The following is an 18011-nucleotide window of genomic DNA, read 5'->3' as shown; positions in this document are numbered from 1 at the left end:
TTCTTTAAATTTAAAAAAAAAAATACAAATAAGAAACACTGTTAAAACTATAGCTAATTTTTCCTAAAACATTTACTCATTTCTTTAATGCATTCGGACAAAATTGTCAAAAAAATATGTTTTACTGTTCTCTAAAAATTCAATGCAATAAATGGAAACTGGTACACTGCCAACGAAAACTGTTATGCTTTTGTTAATAAATACCGTAAAATATTATACTACCGTTAAATGTTATATATCCGTTAAATGTTATGCTACCATAAAATGCTACATATATATTAAATGATATACTACCGTAAACTGTTGCATTGCCGTTAACTGTAATACTACCGTTAACTCTTATACTACCATTAACTTTTATACTACTGTAAACTGTTACACCATTACCTGTTATACTATCATGAACTGTTATCCTACCGCATACCATCGCTAACTGCTACACTACCATTAACTGTAATACTACCATGAACTTTTATACTACCGCTAACTGATATACAACCGGTGACTGTTATACTACCGGTAACTGTTATGCTACCGTTAACTGTTATACTATCGTTAACTGTTATACTATCGTTAACTGTTATACTATCGTTAACTGTTATACTATCGTTAACTGTTATACTATCGTTAACTGTTATACTACCGCTAACTGTTATACTACCACTAACTATTATACAAACTTTAACTATTATACAACTTTTGAAACCTTTTTTACTCCGTTGGTTTTTAATATGAAATTGCTAAAGTCGGTATGCCCACAAGTAGTTCAAATGCTGGCGGAAATCCCGAATCGGCAGGTGGTATGCCATCATTTAATACCTCACAATTAATGGGCATGGCTGCTTTAGCTGCAGCCATGTTCAATGCAACCAGTGAAACCAAATCCCCTACAAATTCTGGAAACATGAACTTAAATATAGGAGCTATTGGTGGTATGGGAAGCATGAGTGGAGGCCTTCAAGCTTCAACATCAGCCACTGCTGCTTCAAGACAAAACTCTACAGCAACCTCTATTAGTTATCAGGCAAATTCTGGTCTTAATAAAGCCGCCTCTTTGTTGGCGCAGAGTAAGTGGAGTAATGTTGGTAACAAACAGATTTTATTATGCGCCTTTGTTTCGGTTTTTTTCTAATTTTTATTTTCAATAAAATGTGCCGAAAACATGACCAGAATTAAGAAAGATCAATTTATTTATTTTTAGTGGTAGTTTTTAAAATACACATGGATACACACTATGTCCATTTACTCAAATTTAAAATTTTCTAAACGTTCCGAAACCTATTTGTGATTTTTAGAAATATTTTCTGCTTTGTTGTTGTTTTTTTGCGTTTAAACATGTTTCTCACAATAGTGATATAATTTCTTTTTTGGCATTTACGCTCATATACGTTTGAATGTTTTTTGTTGTATTGGTTGATGTTTTTAAGGCTATTTTTGACAACTTGAATTTTGTATGGCAAACTATAAATCTTTGACAATATTTGTCAAATCTAAAACATTATGCGCCAAGGAAAGCTAAAAACAAAACAATATAATAATTTGCATTCATTTGAATAGTAATTCACATCATATGACCATATTTTGTTATAAAATAATGATTACACCGTAGAACAATAAATTTCAAAATTTTCTCAAAACTGGAGTACTACAAAAAATTTTGGCCAAAAACTGTTTTTTGTGTAGAAAGTTTTGTTTTTAGAGAAAATTTTGTCCAAAATTTATTAAAAATGATATTGCTATAAAAAAATGTTATTTTTAGAGAAAATTTTTGCATTTTTTTTAAAATAGAAAATTTCGTAAAAATTTTTTTCCTGTGAATTTTTTTCTCAAATTTCGTTTCTAAAAAAAAATTGTAAACATTTATTTCTATAGAAAGTTTTGTTAAAACTTTATTTTTGGGAAAAAAAATTATTTTTAGAAAAATATGTTTCAAAATTTAATTTCTATAGAAAATTTTTATAAAACCTTATTTTTAGAGAAAATTTTGTAGAATTTTTTCTTTCTATAGAAAAGTTTTTCAATTGTATATCAATCTTTTCGTCGATTACCCATTATTCGTTGATTTTTCTTAGAATTTCAGTTTCTAATTTCTCAACCCAAATATTTGCATTCCAAAGTGCCTTGGGATCCCTTTCTACTAAGTTAATTTCCTTGGTTTCGAGTTTCCTCTTCCAAAGAATTTTTATTTCGTCCCTTTTTTCCTCTTTTTTTTTAATTTAGAAAACATTTTTATTTCATATTCATTATGGGTTTCCTCTGAATATATTCTTCTCTTATTTTTTTTCGTGCCTCCCAAAACTAATCCTTATTTTTATTTTTTTTTCCTCTAATTTTCAAGTGACCATGGGTTTGGGTAACTTTGAACCGGCACCTGCCCCTGTCGCCTCAACAGCAAACAATACCGGCCTTTCATCACAATCCAAAATGAATGCCATAGTTTTGCAAAAGATTCAAGCTTTAGTCGCGGCAAATCCACAATTCCTAACAAGTGGTATACCAAATCAATTATTGCAACAGTTGCTAATGCAGCCCATGAAGGTAAGCTTGAAATGCGTGGAATACACTATGCGAACTGAACAATTACCCCTTTTTAATATTAGACTATTCAAAAGCAGGTTACCAATACCCCAACAACTGTAGTACAACACGAAGAAGATGAGGCGGATTATGAGGAAATGGGGGTGGCAGAAACCTATGCGGAATATTGGCCAGCAAAGTGTATGTCAAATGTTAAGTCTTAATTCCAAGTGAGTTTTGTCTAACTTTGTCACAAATGTATTTTAGTAAAACTGGGCAAGAAACATCCTGATCCCGTGGTGGAGACTGCCTCCCTGTCTTCGGTAGAACCCTGTGATGTTTACTACAAACTTTCCATACCTCTCGATACCATACAAAGTGGCCAATTAAGTGCTTTGCAATTGGAATCCATAACCTATGCTTCTCAGGCGCATGATCATCTTTTACCCGATGGCAGTCGTGCTGGTTTTCTCATTGGTGATGGTGCTGGTGTGGGCAAAGGTCGTACAATTGCTGGTATTATCTATGAAAACTATATGAAGGGGCGTAAAAAGGCTTTATGGATATCAGTATCGAATGATTTGAAATATGATGCCGAAAGGGATTTAAATGATATTGGAGCGGCTAAAATTGAGGTGTATGCTTTGAATAAGGTAAGTTCTTGAAAGGGAATAAAGGCCCTTAAAAATCGGATGTAAAGCCTCCTCAATATTTTATTGTAGTTAAAAAAGTGTTAGAACAAAAGGGTATTTGTTTGTAAGTTTAGGCCGCTCTAATCGATTCTAATCTCTGCATCACAGAGGCTTCGTTTAAGCTATTTATTTTAGTTAGCTTAAAATAATGTAGCAATGCAAATCTACTCTCTTCTTACCAATGAATGTGATATAACGTGATTCACAATGGTGTATATATATATACTATTGTGAATCAAAATTTCTTGTTATCGGCTGTTATAGCATATGCCAACAGCCAGCGTTATGGTTTTTAAAAAGTGGCAATAAGGTGGCATTCTTTAGAAATAGTGGCACTAATATTTGAAAAAGGTGTTACAAATAGTGGCACATTTAATATAGGGGTAAAGTTCCGTTAAGCCGAATTCTATACATCTTTCACCTTGTAAATGCAAAATTTTCTATGTACATCCCATTAAGGAACATTGGGTTTCTGTACGATTCAAGTACAGCTGAACGACGTATTTTCGGAAAGAAGTTTTATATTGTTGAGGGCCTTCCTTCAGCCAGCGTCAAATAGCCAGTAGCCAGCATTAACCAGTGCGGGGATCATGGGTTCGCCTCCCACCAGAGGCATGATTTGTCGCAGCTGTGGTATAACAATGAACTAAAATTGTAAAGTGAGTCCATTAAATAAAAGACTGCCACTCTAACCAAAACTAATGAACGTAGATGTTCAGTGCCATAAGTACACAAATGCGGCCTGGGATAGCTGTGAGCACCACACAAGCTGGAACATTGACGTTCGATCTGTGTGGTGTTCATTGCTGTAAACACCACCTGCGTCTGAAGGTTGCAGATCGTGGAATGCTCCATCCGGAGTAGCTGTAACTGCAGTCGCAGACACTCAGCGGTATCGCGGAGAGTCTCAGTGAAAGTTCGGGTGGCACCGGCTCTTGTACAAATACTGAGTGCCTACGATGCTCAATATGACATGGCGAGTTATTGGTGCCTTTAAATAACCAATGGTCACCCTGCTCCCGCGGCAATCGGTCCTTTGGACCGTAACGAGCTTGCTCACCTACAGGAGCTTGACAAGGATCGCCACCTCCACATGAAAATGTGGTTACAACAACACCAACAACAACGTTCTTGCGGCAATCGGTCCTATGGACTGGAACAAGCTTGCTCACCTAATAGCTTGCGAGGATCACTATCTCCACATACGGAAATCTGGCTACAACAACAACAAAGGTTACTTAAGGGCAAATACATGGTTAATAGTGACTCAATGAAATAGTGAGACACAAGTAGCATCGTCAAAAGTGTCAAATTTAATACTAAAGTGGCACACTACTTCAACCGCATAAGGTTTCGCCTGATGATGCGAAAATTATATTTTCTTAACAAAATTGTAAAAAACACGAAAAATCTATCAATAGATAGTTCAAAGATTCTGAAATCTAGTCTTCATTGATATCAATGCGATAAACCAGGTAAGATTTGAACGAAGTTTATGCACCTCTACTCTCTTGTTAACTATGAAAGTAATTTTACCTTGGTACTACTGTGAATGCCGCACGCCGTTTGGACTCGGCTATAAAAAGGAGGCGCCTCATCATTGAGCTTAAACTTGAATCGGACTGCACTCATTGATATGTGAGAAGTTTGCCCCTGTTCCCTAGTGGAATGTTCATGGGCAAAATTTGCAAATAGGCTAATTTTACTATTGTGAATGATAACAATTTGTTGGCAGCTGTTGTTTGTATACGTTTTTTCTATTTTCTTACTACTTTTTCAAAATACTTTATAATGCACTAAATGAAAGTAATAAATAGTGCTGCAGTGTAAGGTAGGGTCCGATGCGCTAATCCGGTACAGGTATGGGCCACTATTCCAAGTTTATTATACTTAGAGATAAATGTAAAACACTGAATTACCACTCTCTCATGTTGTTGAGGGGTCTAGTCTACACGAAACTTCTTGCGAAATTACACATGTGCACATTATTTCTAAGCCCATGGACTTATTAATGCTCTTGTGTACATGCACAATAGTTTGCAATTAGTTATGTTAGGTTATGTTGAAAAGAGGCTGCAGAAATCAATCTGCTCCATGTCACTATAGTCATACACCTAAGCCAGAAATCGACTTGTAGAGCGCTATAAATACTAAAAAGTAAACTCGAAAAAATAAAATCATTCCGGAATTTCGTGCTGCACACAAAATCGTTTTCCATTCTATGCCCCTAAGTTGGTTCAAATGTGGTATCGCCGCGAATGCCGAGCACTGACATTAGAAATGCTATAGTTGAGGTATTTACCTATAGCTAATATAGATTACCATATTAAACACTCAGGAGTCGTAGCTACAACTATTACAAGTAAAACTATTACTATTCGCGGTGTATAACACGAGAGGTTTTTCACTCAACTATGGGAAAGTCTCGCCTTTTGGCCCGCTTTTTTCCTTTATGATTTATATTTGTTTCTAATGCATATTTTGTGTGTATTCTCTTCTCTTTAGTTTAAATATGCCAAAATCAATTCCGAGGTTAACAACAATGTAAAGAAAGGTGTCATCTTTAGCACCTACTCCGCATTAATCGGTGAATCGAATAACAAGACTGGTAAATATAAATCAAGACTTAAACAATTACTTCAATGGTGCGGCGAGGATTTCGATGGCCTGATAATTTTCGATGAGTGTCACAAGGCCAAAAATTTGTGTCCCGTGGGTTCAGGAAAGCCTACAAAAACCGGTCAAACCGTATTGGAATTGCAGAATAAATTACCCAGAGCTCGTGTAGTATATGCTTCGGCAACTGGTGCTTCAGAACCCAAAAACATGGCGTATATGGTGCGTTTAGGTTTATGGGGTCAGGGTACGGCTTTTCCCACATTTAATGATTTCATAGCGGCTGTTGAGAAAAGGTTTGTATTACAGGCATAACCAAAGAGAAAGTGTGATAAATCTTTTTTTCCCCTAAAACAGAGGTGTTGGAGCCATGGAAATTGTGGCCATGGACATGAAATTGCGAGGCATGTATATAGCTCGCCAGCTAAGTTTTCATGGAGTAACTTTCAAAATCGAAGAAGTAACTTTGTCCAAAGATTTTCGCCGCATCTATGATGAGTCGGTACAATTGGTAATGTTATTTAAAATCTTTAATTTTCTTCTCCCAATTTAACTGTTTTTTTTTTTTTTTTGTTTTCAGTGGGTAGAAGCCATGCACAAATTCATTGAGGCTGCTGATCTAATCGATGCCGAGAGTCGCATGAAAAAAACCATGTGGGGTCAATTTTGGTCGTCACATCAACGTTTTTTCAAATATTTGTGTATAGCTGCCAAAGTTAATCATGTCGTGCACATAGCTCGAGAAGCCATTAAATATGGCAAATGTGTAGTCATAGGTCTACAATCGACGGGTGAAGCACGTACTCTGGAACAACTGGAACGAGAAGATGGAGAACTTACAGATTTTGTATCAACAGCAAAGTAAGTAAAACCTCGATATTATAGGCCAGTCTCCATGAAAAACCAATATTTACATTTGACGATATGTTAAAATCCATTAACTTTGTGGAAGGGAAAACTTGAGTAACTCCAATAAATTTTTGTAGGCTTGGTTGTTGTATTGGTTAAACACCTTTAACTCCCTTTTAATTTAATTGATGATTATTCTCTACTTTTTCATTTTTCTTTTCTTCTTTTCTAGGGGCGTTTTTCAATCTCTAGTCGAAAAGCATTTTCCAGCTCCCGATCGCAACCGCATTAATCGCATATTAGGTCTCTCTGAACCAGAGAATCACAAATCCACCATACAATCAATTATTGCCGAAGTTAAGGCAGCCAATAGATATAAAGATGATCCCTCCTCTTCGTCCACCAATAACAGTAGCAACAAACGAAAATCTTCACGTTCTGAGATGCGCAACAATAAGAAATCGCGCAATGATTCTTGGAATGATTCCGATGATGATGATAAGGATTCCGATAATGAATCCAATAATGATTCAGATTTTAAAAATTCCGAATCAGAAGAATCGGATGCCGGCAATCGTAGTGACAGCTACGAATCATCCGATTTTAATCCATTTGGGGCAAGTGGCTCAGACTCAGATACTGATCCTTGGTTGGCCCGTGCCAAAAAGAAGAAGAAAAAGAAGACGAAAACCAAGGACGCATCCTCCGCAACAGCAGCTACATCATTGGGACAAGGCTCCATGAATAACAACAACAATAGCAGTAATTTCTTAACGCTGAGTAATGTTTCACCACCGAAAAAGAAGGCTCCCGTCTCTACACAAGACAAAATTCAAGATTTACTACAGAAGAAACAAGAACTCAAGGGAACAGTGACACCCATAGGAGTGCACGGGGTCAAAATGAATTATGGTCCACCGCCCAAGGATGCCATTGAGAGAGCCTGCTCCATGAAAGAGGAACTTTTGCGTAAAATCGAATTACTGGGCGAACGTTTGCCACCCAACACTTTGGATCAGCTAATCGATGAACTTGGCGGGCCGGACAATGTAGCCGAAATGACAGGCCGCAAAGGACGTGTGGTCCAATCCGATGATGGTTCTATACAGTACGAATCAAGATCGGAACAAGATGTTCCTCTGGAAACCTTAAACATTACCGAAAAACAGCGCTTTATGGATGGCACCAAAGATGTGGCCATTATCTCGGAGGCCGCCTCAAGTGGTATTTCGCTGCAAAGTGATCGTCGTGTGCGCAATCAGAGACGACGTGTCCATATCACCCTCGAATTGCCGTGGTCTGCAGATCGCGCCATCCAACAGTTCGGTCGTACACATCGTTCCAATCAAGTCAATGCACCCGAATACATATTCCTCATCTCCGATTTGGCGGGTGAACGACGTTTCGCCTCCACCGTGGCCAAGCGTTTAGAATCATTGGGTGCCTTAACGCATGGCGATCGTAGAGCTACTGAGACGCGCGACTTGTCGCAATTCAATATTGACAACAAATATGGCCGTACGGCTTTAGAAACTGTGATGAAAGCTATCATGGGCTATGAACAGCCCTTGGTGCCACCACCCACCGATTATCACGGCGAATTCTTTAAGGATATTGCCAATGCCCTGCTAGGTGTGGGTATTATAGTTAATAGTGAAACCACACCGGGTTTGTTGAGCTTGGACAAAGACTACAATAATATATCGAAATTTTTGAATAGAATTTTGGGTATGCCAGTAGATTTGCAAAATCGTCTATTCAAATATTTCACTGATACCCTGGCGGCCATTATCAATCAGGCTCGCAAGGGAGGACGTTTTGATTTGGGTATTTTAGGTAAGTGTTTTAAAGCAACAATGAAAAACTGAAACTGACTCCTTTATATGTTTGCTTATATTTTACAGATTTGGGAGCGGCTGGCGAGAATGTAACTCGAGTCAAACTGGTGCGATTTATACGTAAACATGCCACTGGCAAAGCTCCCGCCGAATTACATACTGTGCGTGTGGAGCGAGGCATGATATGGCAAGAGGCTATTGAGAAGTGCGTAGTAGTAACGTATTAGAGTACATCTAACTCTTGTTTTTACAGAATAGTTTAACTTTAATTTTTCTACAAATCTCCTAAAGTGAAAAAATAGATAAAAACAATAATTTATACTCTTTACAGATATGCCGACTTAATTTCTGAAAATGAAGGCTTTTATCTTTCACATCAGGTGCGAAATAACAAACGTACTGCTATTTTGGCTGTCGAATTGGAAAATCAACCTCAAAATGCTTTGCAAAGCGGCAAGAAGAAGGATGGTAAGCCCAGTAAAAAAGAGATCATGTTCCAGATTTACCGTCCCAATACCGGTCTTCAAGTACGTCATGAGTCGTTAGCTGAAATCGAAAAGAAATACAAAAAAGTAACCATGTCAGATGCCGAAAAGCATTGGACCGAACAATATGATGCTTCGGTTAATACCTGCTCACATGCTTATTGGAATGGTAATTGCCGTAATGTCAGCGTGGGTGCAGAATGTGAGGTAAGATAGACTTTTATTCGAATATTATCTTTGATGAGTTGTTGATAATTGGTGTAAGCTAAAATGAGTTGAGAAAAAAATTAAACTCAGAATAGCTGACGCGAATTATTACCAATTCAAACTACAACTTTTTTTTATACATTCTTGAGCTTTATATGACGATACCAAGAATACGACCAAAATGTTTGCAGCTTCCAAAATATTTTCCCTATAGTAATATGAAGGCATTTACTTGTAAACACTATAAAGAACTATAAAAAACGAATGTAATATAGCTGTAGTTTGACAGATATACCAGTGTCAAGTTGTTAACAATTCGTATCAGCTGCCCTGTAGTGTAGCAGTCATTTTAGTGGTGGGAATGGTGGAATGGCTAAGATATAACGTCATTACGACGATTGGCATAAAAATCTACTCAGACAGCCAGGAAGATATTAAATCCCTGGGGAACGTATTTCTGAACACAAAAACCGCCCCGGACTGTCACAGTTCTCTCAACGAGATGGCTGAACAGTTCAAAATTCACCTGTTCTGGGTGCCGGGCCGCACAGATATCCCAGGGAATTATAAAGCGAATGAGCTTGCGAGACTAGGAACTACCCTACACATTCCAGGGATACTGGAATCTGTGGGTATGCCTCTAGCGACATGTAAGTAAAGTTTTCAGGACCAGACTCGAGGACAACGAATGATAGATGGTCATAAAGAGGGGGCTGTGAGCATTCCAAAGCTATGTAGCCTAATCTAGACTTGAAGAGGGCTACTGCTTTGCTGTCATTGGCTAGAACAGACCGGTTATGTAAACAAACAACACGCTTTACTCTCTATCGCACGCACTCTGCCACATTATAGCGAAAACATAAAGTGGATAGGCCCTTTAAACATCATTAAGATTGTCAAAATCTGCCTATTGTGAATGTCAACAAAAGTCAGTAAAAATTGTTTTTCTTTGACAAAATGCAGTATATTGTAGAATTTTGTTTTTATTTCACATCTTTTTAAAATACTGGTTGAAATATTTAAATTTTGCATACTTCATTCATACAATTTGATTTGAATGTAAACCACATAGCCAACAAGTAAGAAAAACGAAAATTGAAACAATTTTATGTTGGCTGATTGCTTGACGCAACCTTGTTAAGTGAATCTTGCGTTTTGCTATGAAATGGCAAGTGGTGAATTGTGAATAATTTTGGTGGGTTATATGAGGTGAATGTGAACCACATAGCCAACAAGTAAGAGAAACGAAAATTCAAACAATTTTATGTCGGCTGATTGCTTGACGCAACCTTGTTAAGTGAATCTTGCGTTTTGCTATGAAATGGCAAGTGGTGAATTGTGAATAATTTTGGTGGGTTATATGAAGTCATGTTTTATTCGCATAGGTGAAAGTTGTGTTTATCGTTTGCCACTGCAGAATAAGATCTACTGTATTTGTGTTTATTTCAGGCCAATTTATTTACCATTTGAGAACAATAACTTTGAGTCAATGCCCATAGATACTATGTAAGAGTAGTGTGTTCGTCTAATACTAGCAGTAAGGATCGGAAAAATTGTTAGATGTATCAATTGCTGTAGCAAACACTAAGAATATCACTAACCGTAAAAAAAATGCAAATACTGTGGCTTTGCAGAGGGAAAGGGTTAAACATAACACCTGGACATAAAGGACACTCGAATCTCGAGTGCTGGGATATACTAATATATTTTTAAAAATCGCTGACTTTTTTATTACTATAACTTTGTTCTCTTTTTTTCACTTTAGGTTGGTCTACGACAACGTTTGTATAGCGTTTTGGCTGGCTCTGTTCTATCGGTGTGGTCGCGAGTGGAACAAATCTTGGCCATGCGTAATGCCAATAATAAGATGCAAGTTATACGCATGAAAACCACAGAAGGTGAAAAAATTGTAGGCACTCTCATACCGAAATCATGTCATGATCTATTAGTACAGGATCTTAAGTCTGATGCCGAAAGGGTGGAAGAAGTCAACTTCTAAAAATACAAAAGCAAACTTTTAAGTTACCCTAAACTAACCAAGGTTACTTTTTATAAAAAGTACCATACAACTGGTTAAGAAACACACATATTTTATTTTTCATAATTCTTATTAAGAATATTTTTTGAAAAATATTCTAAAATAACAACAAATAAACACTTGAGTTGTAGTATTAAATAGCTACAACTGTGAAAGAAAAAGAAAACCAACAAACCAAAACGACGCTTAATTTATGGACTTTATTTTTCATTTAAGTTTATTTCCTTTTTTACATAATTGATAAATAAAAACAAAAATATTATTCTTAAATATTACAAAAACAGAAACAAACAATCCAAAATAATAAAAACAAAACACAGAAAAATTTAAATGAAACCATATACGACTTTTATAATTATAAACTAAACTATACAAAAATTAATTATAATTAATATTTAATTATAATAACAATAATGCTTAATGATTATACAAAAAAAAAGAAAACCACATTTGAGAAATTATCATAACTATAGTCAATAACTCTTAAACAAACCGGAACACACACACACACACACAAATTTTAAATTATAAACCTCAAAAAACAAATACAAGACATCTTAAATGGATATAATATGGTTAACCCAAAATAGCATACATGGGCGGAAAGTGATTGTAACGACAAAGAATTCCCTCAAAAAAAAAAAAAAACTCTTGCTGTATAGTTTCCCTTATTAATTTAAACAGGAAATGTTTATTTTTCTTCTACATTTCAGTTTAATTTCTTGTTTCTTGCTTAATCAGCTATAGGACTTTAGTTATTATTTTTGATATTCTAACAACAAATTCAATTACAATTGAAATTAATCCAATTAATTCCAAAAAAAAACTCTTAACATTATCATAATGTTGATATTGAATTAAATTTATAATTTATTGGGAGAAAACAAAAACAAAATTTTATTTCGTTATCGTTTCCATGTTTTTCAAAAACAAAAATATAGAAAACTGAAAATTTGATTTTGACTTTTTTTTTGTACACCAAACAGAGCAAACTCAGTAAAAACACAAATTAAGTTTCGTTATTTTATTTTCTTTACGGAGATCATAGTTTATTTATTATTCTTAATGCTATTCTTACTATTATTTTAAATATTCATTTTACAAAATTATTTTCTAAAACCTAATTTTTAAGAAAATTTCTAGTTTGTATGTAGTTTCGTAGAAATGAAAACCAACAACAAAAACAAAAAAAAATGGAAAAAATCCAAAAAAAAAAATAAATAAAATTCTATTTTATGTTTGATGTATATGTACATTAATGAGAACTACAAACAGCAACAAACAAAAATAAATGAATGAATATTGAAATAAAAATTGAAAAATTCTAAAATACAAATGATTTTTTCCTATATTTTTAGATTTCAGATTTTACCAAGCAGCTATAGCGAATACATTATAATCTAAACTCTGGACGGTTGGGGGTAGAAGTTGGATAAAGAGCTGGAAAAAAAAGAAATTTAAACCAAAAGTTAGTTACAAAGCAAAAACAAGAGTAGTTCATACCACATAGAGATGAAATAAGAGTTCTTCGCTTGAGAAAATTTGAAATCGGCCCTCTCGAACACTGAGCCGTGCAAGTAGCATGCTGTCAGACCTGGGGCCGAATTACCGCATACGTGAACGAGTAAAATCGTTCAAATTCCCTCTATTGTGAATTATGCATTTGCTTATTGAAACACAATTTTTGAAATTTAGGAACGCCAAATGTGTTTAAATGGTTTATAATTTAAAAAAAAATTAAATTGAAATGTGTATAAACGTGGTATTACATCCATTAAATACGAGATAAAATTCCATTCGATACGAAAGCGCACTCGATCACGTATGCGGTAATTCGGCCCCTGTTAAGTCTGCGACATTAATTCAGTTGATATGTCGCCGTGTTAACCTTGAAGAAAAAAAAGACGAAAATAGCCCTAGAATTATCACTCTCAGAACACCAAGGTTATCAATCCCATGGCAGCCGATTGTATGTACCGGATTGACCCGATGGAGTTCTTCATCGGCAAGCGCCTCAGTGTATAACACACTGCTACAACAACAACAACAAAACAACCAAGGTTATCAGTGCAGACCAATGTCTTGCCCCCATGGCTCGCAGCGAGACCCAGAGCAATCGAAACCGCCCCAATCAGGTAGTCTCGATTCCCTTTGAGGCTTAAAATTAAACGACGAATACTTTATTTTTTGTCTATTGTGTTGCCCAAAAAGTAATTGCGGATTTTTTAAAAGAAAGTAAATGCATTTTTAGTAAACCTTAGAATGAACTTTAATCAAATATACTTTTTTTACACTTTTTTTCTAAAGCAAGCTAAAAGTAATAGTTGATAACTGAAAGAAGAATGAATGCAATTACAGAGTCACAAGCTGTGAAAAAATTTGTCAACGCCGACTATATGAAAAATCCGCAATTACTTTTTGGGCAACCCAATATTTTCAAGAAACTAGGCTAGAAATAAGTAAGAGCGTGCTAAGTTCGGCGGTGCCGAATGGATCGCATTTGTTGAGTTCTTTGCGCGGTATCTCTTTTTAGACAAACAAAGAATAATGGAAAACAATTGTTATGCTATTGGAGATATATCAAGTTAAAGTCCGATTCGGACCATAAGTAAATTGAATGTTGAAGACCATAGTAGAAGTCATTGGCTAATATTTCAGTCCATTATGTCCATGTGAAAGCTGTATCAGGCTATAGATCGATTAAGACCATATAAGACACGTATGTTGAAGGTCATGGAAGAATCCGTTGTACAAAATGTCAGCAAAATCCGATAAGAATTGCACTCTCTAGAGGCTCAAGAAGTCAAGATTCCAGATCAGTTTATATGATAGCTATATCAGGTTATGTATCGAATTGAACCATATTTATCGCGGTTGTGGGAAGTCATAACAAAATACTCCATACTGAATTTCAGCCAAATCGGATATGAATTGCGCCCTCTAGTGGTTCAAGAAATCAAGATCGAAGATCGGTTTATATGGCAGCTATATCAGGTTATGGACCGATTTGAACCATACTTAGCACCGTTGTTGGAAGTTGCAATAAAACACGTCATGCTAAATTTCAGCCATATCGGAAGAATTGCGCCCTCTAGTGGCTCAAGAAGTCAAGATGCACGATCGGTTAATATAGCAGCTATACCAGTTTATGGACCGATTTGTACCATACCTAGCACAGTTGTTGGAAGTCATAACAAAACACATCATGCAAAATTTCAGCCAAATCGGATAAAAATTGCGCCCTCTAGAGGCTCAAGACGTCAAGATCGCAGATCGGTTTATATGGCACCTATATCAGTTTTTAGACCGATTTGAGCCATACTAAGCACAGTAATTGGAAGTTATAGCGAAACACGCCCCGTAAAATTTCAGCCAAATCGGATAAAATTTGCGCCCTTTAGAGGCTAAAGACGTCACGATCCCAGATTGGTTTATATGGCAGCTATATCAGTATTTAGACCGATTTGAGCCATACTAAGCACAGTAGTTGGAAGTTATAGCGAAGCACCCCATGCAACATTTCAGCCAAATCGGTTATAGACCGATTTGAACCAAACTTAGCACAGTTGTTGGAAGTCATAACAAAACACATCATGCAAAATTTCAGCCAAATCGGATAAAAATTGCGCCCTCTAGAGGCTCAAGACTCCAAGATCCCAGATCGGTTTATATGGCAGCTTTATCAGTTTTTAGACCGATTTGAGCCATACGAAGCACAGTAATTGGAAGTTACAGCGAAACAAGGCCTGTAAATTTTCAGCCAAATCGGATAAAAATTGCGCCCTTCAGAGGCTCAAGACGTCAAGATCCCTGATCGGTTTATATGGCAGCTATATCAGTTTTTAGACCGATTTGAGCCATACGAAGCACAGTAGTTGGAAGTTATAGCGAAACACGCCTTGTAAAATTTCAACCAAATCGGATAAAAATTGCACCCTTTAGAGGCTCAAGACGTCAAGATCCCAGATCGGTTTATGTGGCAGCTATATCAGTTTTTAGACTAATTTGTGCCACACTAAGCACAGTAGTTGGAAGTTATAGCGAAACACGCCCTGTAAAATTTCAGCCAAATCGGTTATAGACCGATTTGAACCAAATTTAGCACAGTTGTTGGAAGTTATAATAAAACACTTCATGCTAAATTTCAGCCAAATCGGTTAAGAATTGCGCCCTCTGATGGTTCAAGAAGTCAAGATCGAAGATCGGTTTATAGGGCAGCTATATCAGGTTATAGACCGATTTGATCTATATGTGGCGCAGTTGTTGGTAGTCATAACAAAACACGTCATGAAAAATTTCAGCCAAATCGAATAAGAATTGCGGCCTCTAGTGGTTCAAGAAGTCAAGATCGAAGATCGGTTTATTAGCAGCTGTATTAGGTTAAGATCCGATTTAAACCGTAGTTACTTGTTGGAAGTGATACCAAAACACCACGTGCAAAATTTCAGTCAAATCGGACGATAATTGCGCCCTCTAGAGACTCAAGAAGTCAAGATCCCAGATCGGTTTATATGACAGCTATATCAAAACATGGACCGATATAGTCCATTTACAATCCCAACTGACCTACACTAATAAGAAATAATTGTGCAAAATTTCAAGGGGCTAGCTTCACTCCTTCGAAAGTGGCGTGCTTTCGGCAAACCGTCATGACATTTTGAGTCGATCTAGCCATGTCCATGTCCGTCATGACGGTCAAGAATATATGTACTTTATGGGGTCTTAGACGAATATTTCGAGGAGTTACAAACAGAATGACGAAATTAGTATATCCCCAACCTAAATATGATGAAGGGTATAATAAACTATAAATGCCTTCAGTATGTTCATATCGTGCATAAAGCCCACAGTTGCTTTGTTTCGATACTTAGCGGTATCCAAACTTTGCATTGATAAATTTTGGAAGTCCTACTAAGTAAATTTTTGGACGTTGGCAACTCCGCTGAAGTAGCTTCAGTTAACGGCTGTAACACCGTGGTATGGCGGTTATGTATTCTTAACTATCTATGTTACAAACGGTATGACGAAAAAATGGTTGGCTATGTGCAAACAATTGTCATATCACTACTCTCTCTGTCTTTCTCTCTCGTTCTCGTTGAGTTGCTTTAGTTAACGGTTCTTTTTTTAGCATATGCGCTGCAATAACCATAAATTTAAAATAATGTTACATATATGCCCATATTCAAAAAACTTATTGCAGCTTTAACGTAGGTTTATTTGGCAGATTTTGTTTATATTGGGTTGCCCAAAAAGTAAAACTTAGAATGAACTTTAATCAAATATACTTTTTTACACTTTTTTTCTAAAGCAAGCTAAAAGTAACAGCTGATAACTGACAGAAGAAAGAATGCAATTACAGCCAATAGTACTGTCATATAAATCTACCTTAAAGCTGCCATAAGTTTTGTGAATATGTGGAATAGTTTCTATCCTTTTTCTATCCCTATTGTATTCTTAATACATTTAATATCGCCATGGGAAATCTCCAAACTGTACTAATTATACTATTCAAATATTTACCCCTTAGATTTGTTTGAAATCTTGTCACTCTCTGGCAAAAAAACATTTTTGGGTTTTCTTCTTCTTCGTCTTCTGTGTCTGAGTTTTCAGCAGCCGCTGGGTGGTCATCATTTATATTCCTTTTTTTCATTTCGTATGTTTGATGTTGAAATCTCTTCATAATACGACCATATTGTAAATTATTGTTTAATAAATTTAATTGTAAAATTCTGGTGAAATGCATTTTGATGCGTTGTGAACCACTAGACAACCGCTTGTGTTGAAAATCTGCAACTATCTGTGGAAATATATAAGCGAGACTTTAAGTTGTCGGCTAGGAATGTGGCTAGAGGCACTCTACACTAAAAACGGTATTATGCGCTCATGAGATTTAATTTGCAAAAATACACTAGACAAGAAGGATTTGAGTAAATCAGGGTTTGTTTGTGGGCTCGTTTCACTAGGTCCTTAGCTGGCTGAAGGCCCTATTCACAACGTCGTGTCTTAGTGAGTTTGTGTTTTCGCCTGAACTTTACTTTTTCTCTTTTTTGCAGAACTTATTTATGGTTTTCTTCTTAACGATAATGAAGATAGTAATGCGATTTGTTTATCGAAATGCTTAAACTTTCCTTTAAGGAACAATGGGGAGACGGCTCTCATATCATCGACAGCTCTCCTATTCAGATGTCTGCTTATTGATATGGGATTTCCTTTTTATAGCCAATTTCTGATGGCATGCTGCTGAGCGACCACAATCGTATCAAAGCGTTCACTGCCGTTGGGGGACATGCTTAACCATGCGCCTCGGTGTTTTCGAAGAATTCATTTAACAACTTACAAAAATTTAATATTTATTGGGTTGCCCAAAATGTAATTGCGGATTTTTCATATAGTCGGCGTTGACAAATTTTTTCACAGCTTGTGACTCTGTAATTGCATTCTTTCTTCTGTCAGTTATCAGCTGTTACTTTTAGCTTGCTTTAGAAAAAAGTGTAAAAAAAGTATATTTGATTAAAGTTCATTCTAAGTTTTATTAAAAATGCATTTACATTCTTTTAAAAAATCCGCAATTACTTTTTGGGCAACCCAATAATATTTAGTTGTTGTTGTTGTACCCACATTTCCCTGTGGAGGTGACGATCCACGTCAAGCTCCTGTAGGTGAGCAAACTCGTTCCGGTACAAAAGACCGATCACCGCGGGAACAAGATGGCCTTTGGTTAGCCAAAGGCGCCAATAACTAATATTTAGTATTCCCACCCATGTATAAA

The 18011-nt window shown here is 36.2% G+C and overlaps 1 protein-coding gene and 1 long non-coding RNA gene across 7 annotated transcripts in view; one reads left to right on the top strand and one right to left on the bottom strand.

The window, feature by feature from the left end:
* The window catches only part of LOC106085723 (protein strawberry notch), a 55530-nt gene extending 42952 nt beyond the window's left edge, over positions 1-12578 (top strand). For 3 of the 6 annotated variants that reach the window (XM_013250111.2, XM_059366741.1, XM_013250145.2), the window contains 11 exons: positions 747-1067; positions 2339-2538; positions 2601-2718; positions 2785-3170; positions 5715-6121; positions 6183-6336; positions 6406-6686; positions 6907-8510; positions 8579-8717; positions 8844-9204; positions 10970-12578. In XM_013250111.2, coding sequence (XP_013105565.2) covers positions 747-1067; positions 2339-2538; positions 2601-2718; positions 2785-3170; positions 5715-6121; positions 6183-6336; positions 6406-6686; positions 6907-8510; positions 8579-8717; positions 8844-9204; positions 10970-11203 — 4205 coding nt within the window. In that variant the 3' untranslated portion in view covers positions 11204-12578. The remainder of the gene's footprint in view (positions 1-746; positions 1068-2338; positions 2539-2600; positions 2719-2784; positions 3171-5714; positions 6122-6182; positions 6337-6405; positions 6687-6906; positions 8511-8578; positions 8718-8843; positions 9205-10969) is intronic. The other 3 variants (XM_013250127.2, XM_013250119.2, XM_013250137.2) reach the window with 3 other exon arrangements.
* LOC106084973 (uncharacterized) lies at positions 12469-17965 on the bottom strand. The gene is made up of 2 exons (XR_001220891.2): positions 16763-17965; positions 12469-12682 (listed from the first exon to the last, which is right to left on the bottom strand). It is a non-coding gene; the product is annotated as an uncharacterized LOC106084973 (long non-coding RNA).
* Between the last annotated feature and the right edge of the window lie 46 nt (positions 17966-18011).

This window comes from Stomoxys calcitrans, chromosome 4 (assembly GCF_963082655.1).
Source record: "Stomoxys calcitrans chromosome 4, idStoCalc2.1, whole genome shotgun sequence".
In the NCBI taxonomy this organism is placed as follows: Eukaryota; Metazoa; Arthropoda; class Insecta; order Diptera; family Muscidae; genus Stomoxys; species Stomoxys calcitrans.
Note: the sequence above shows the minus strand (reverse complement) of the source record. Positions and strands in the feature narration are given on the sequence as shown.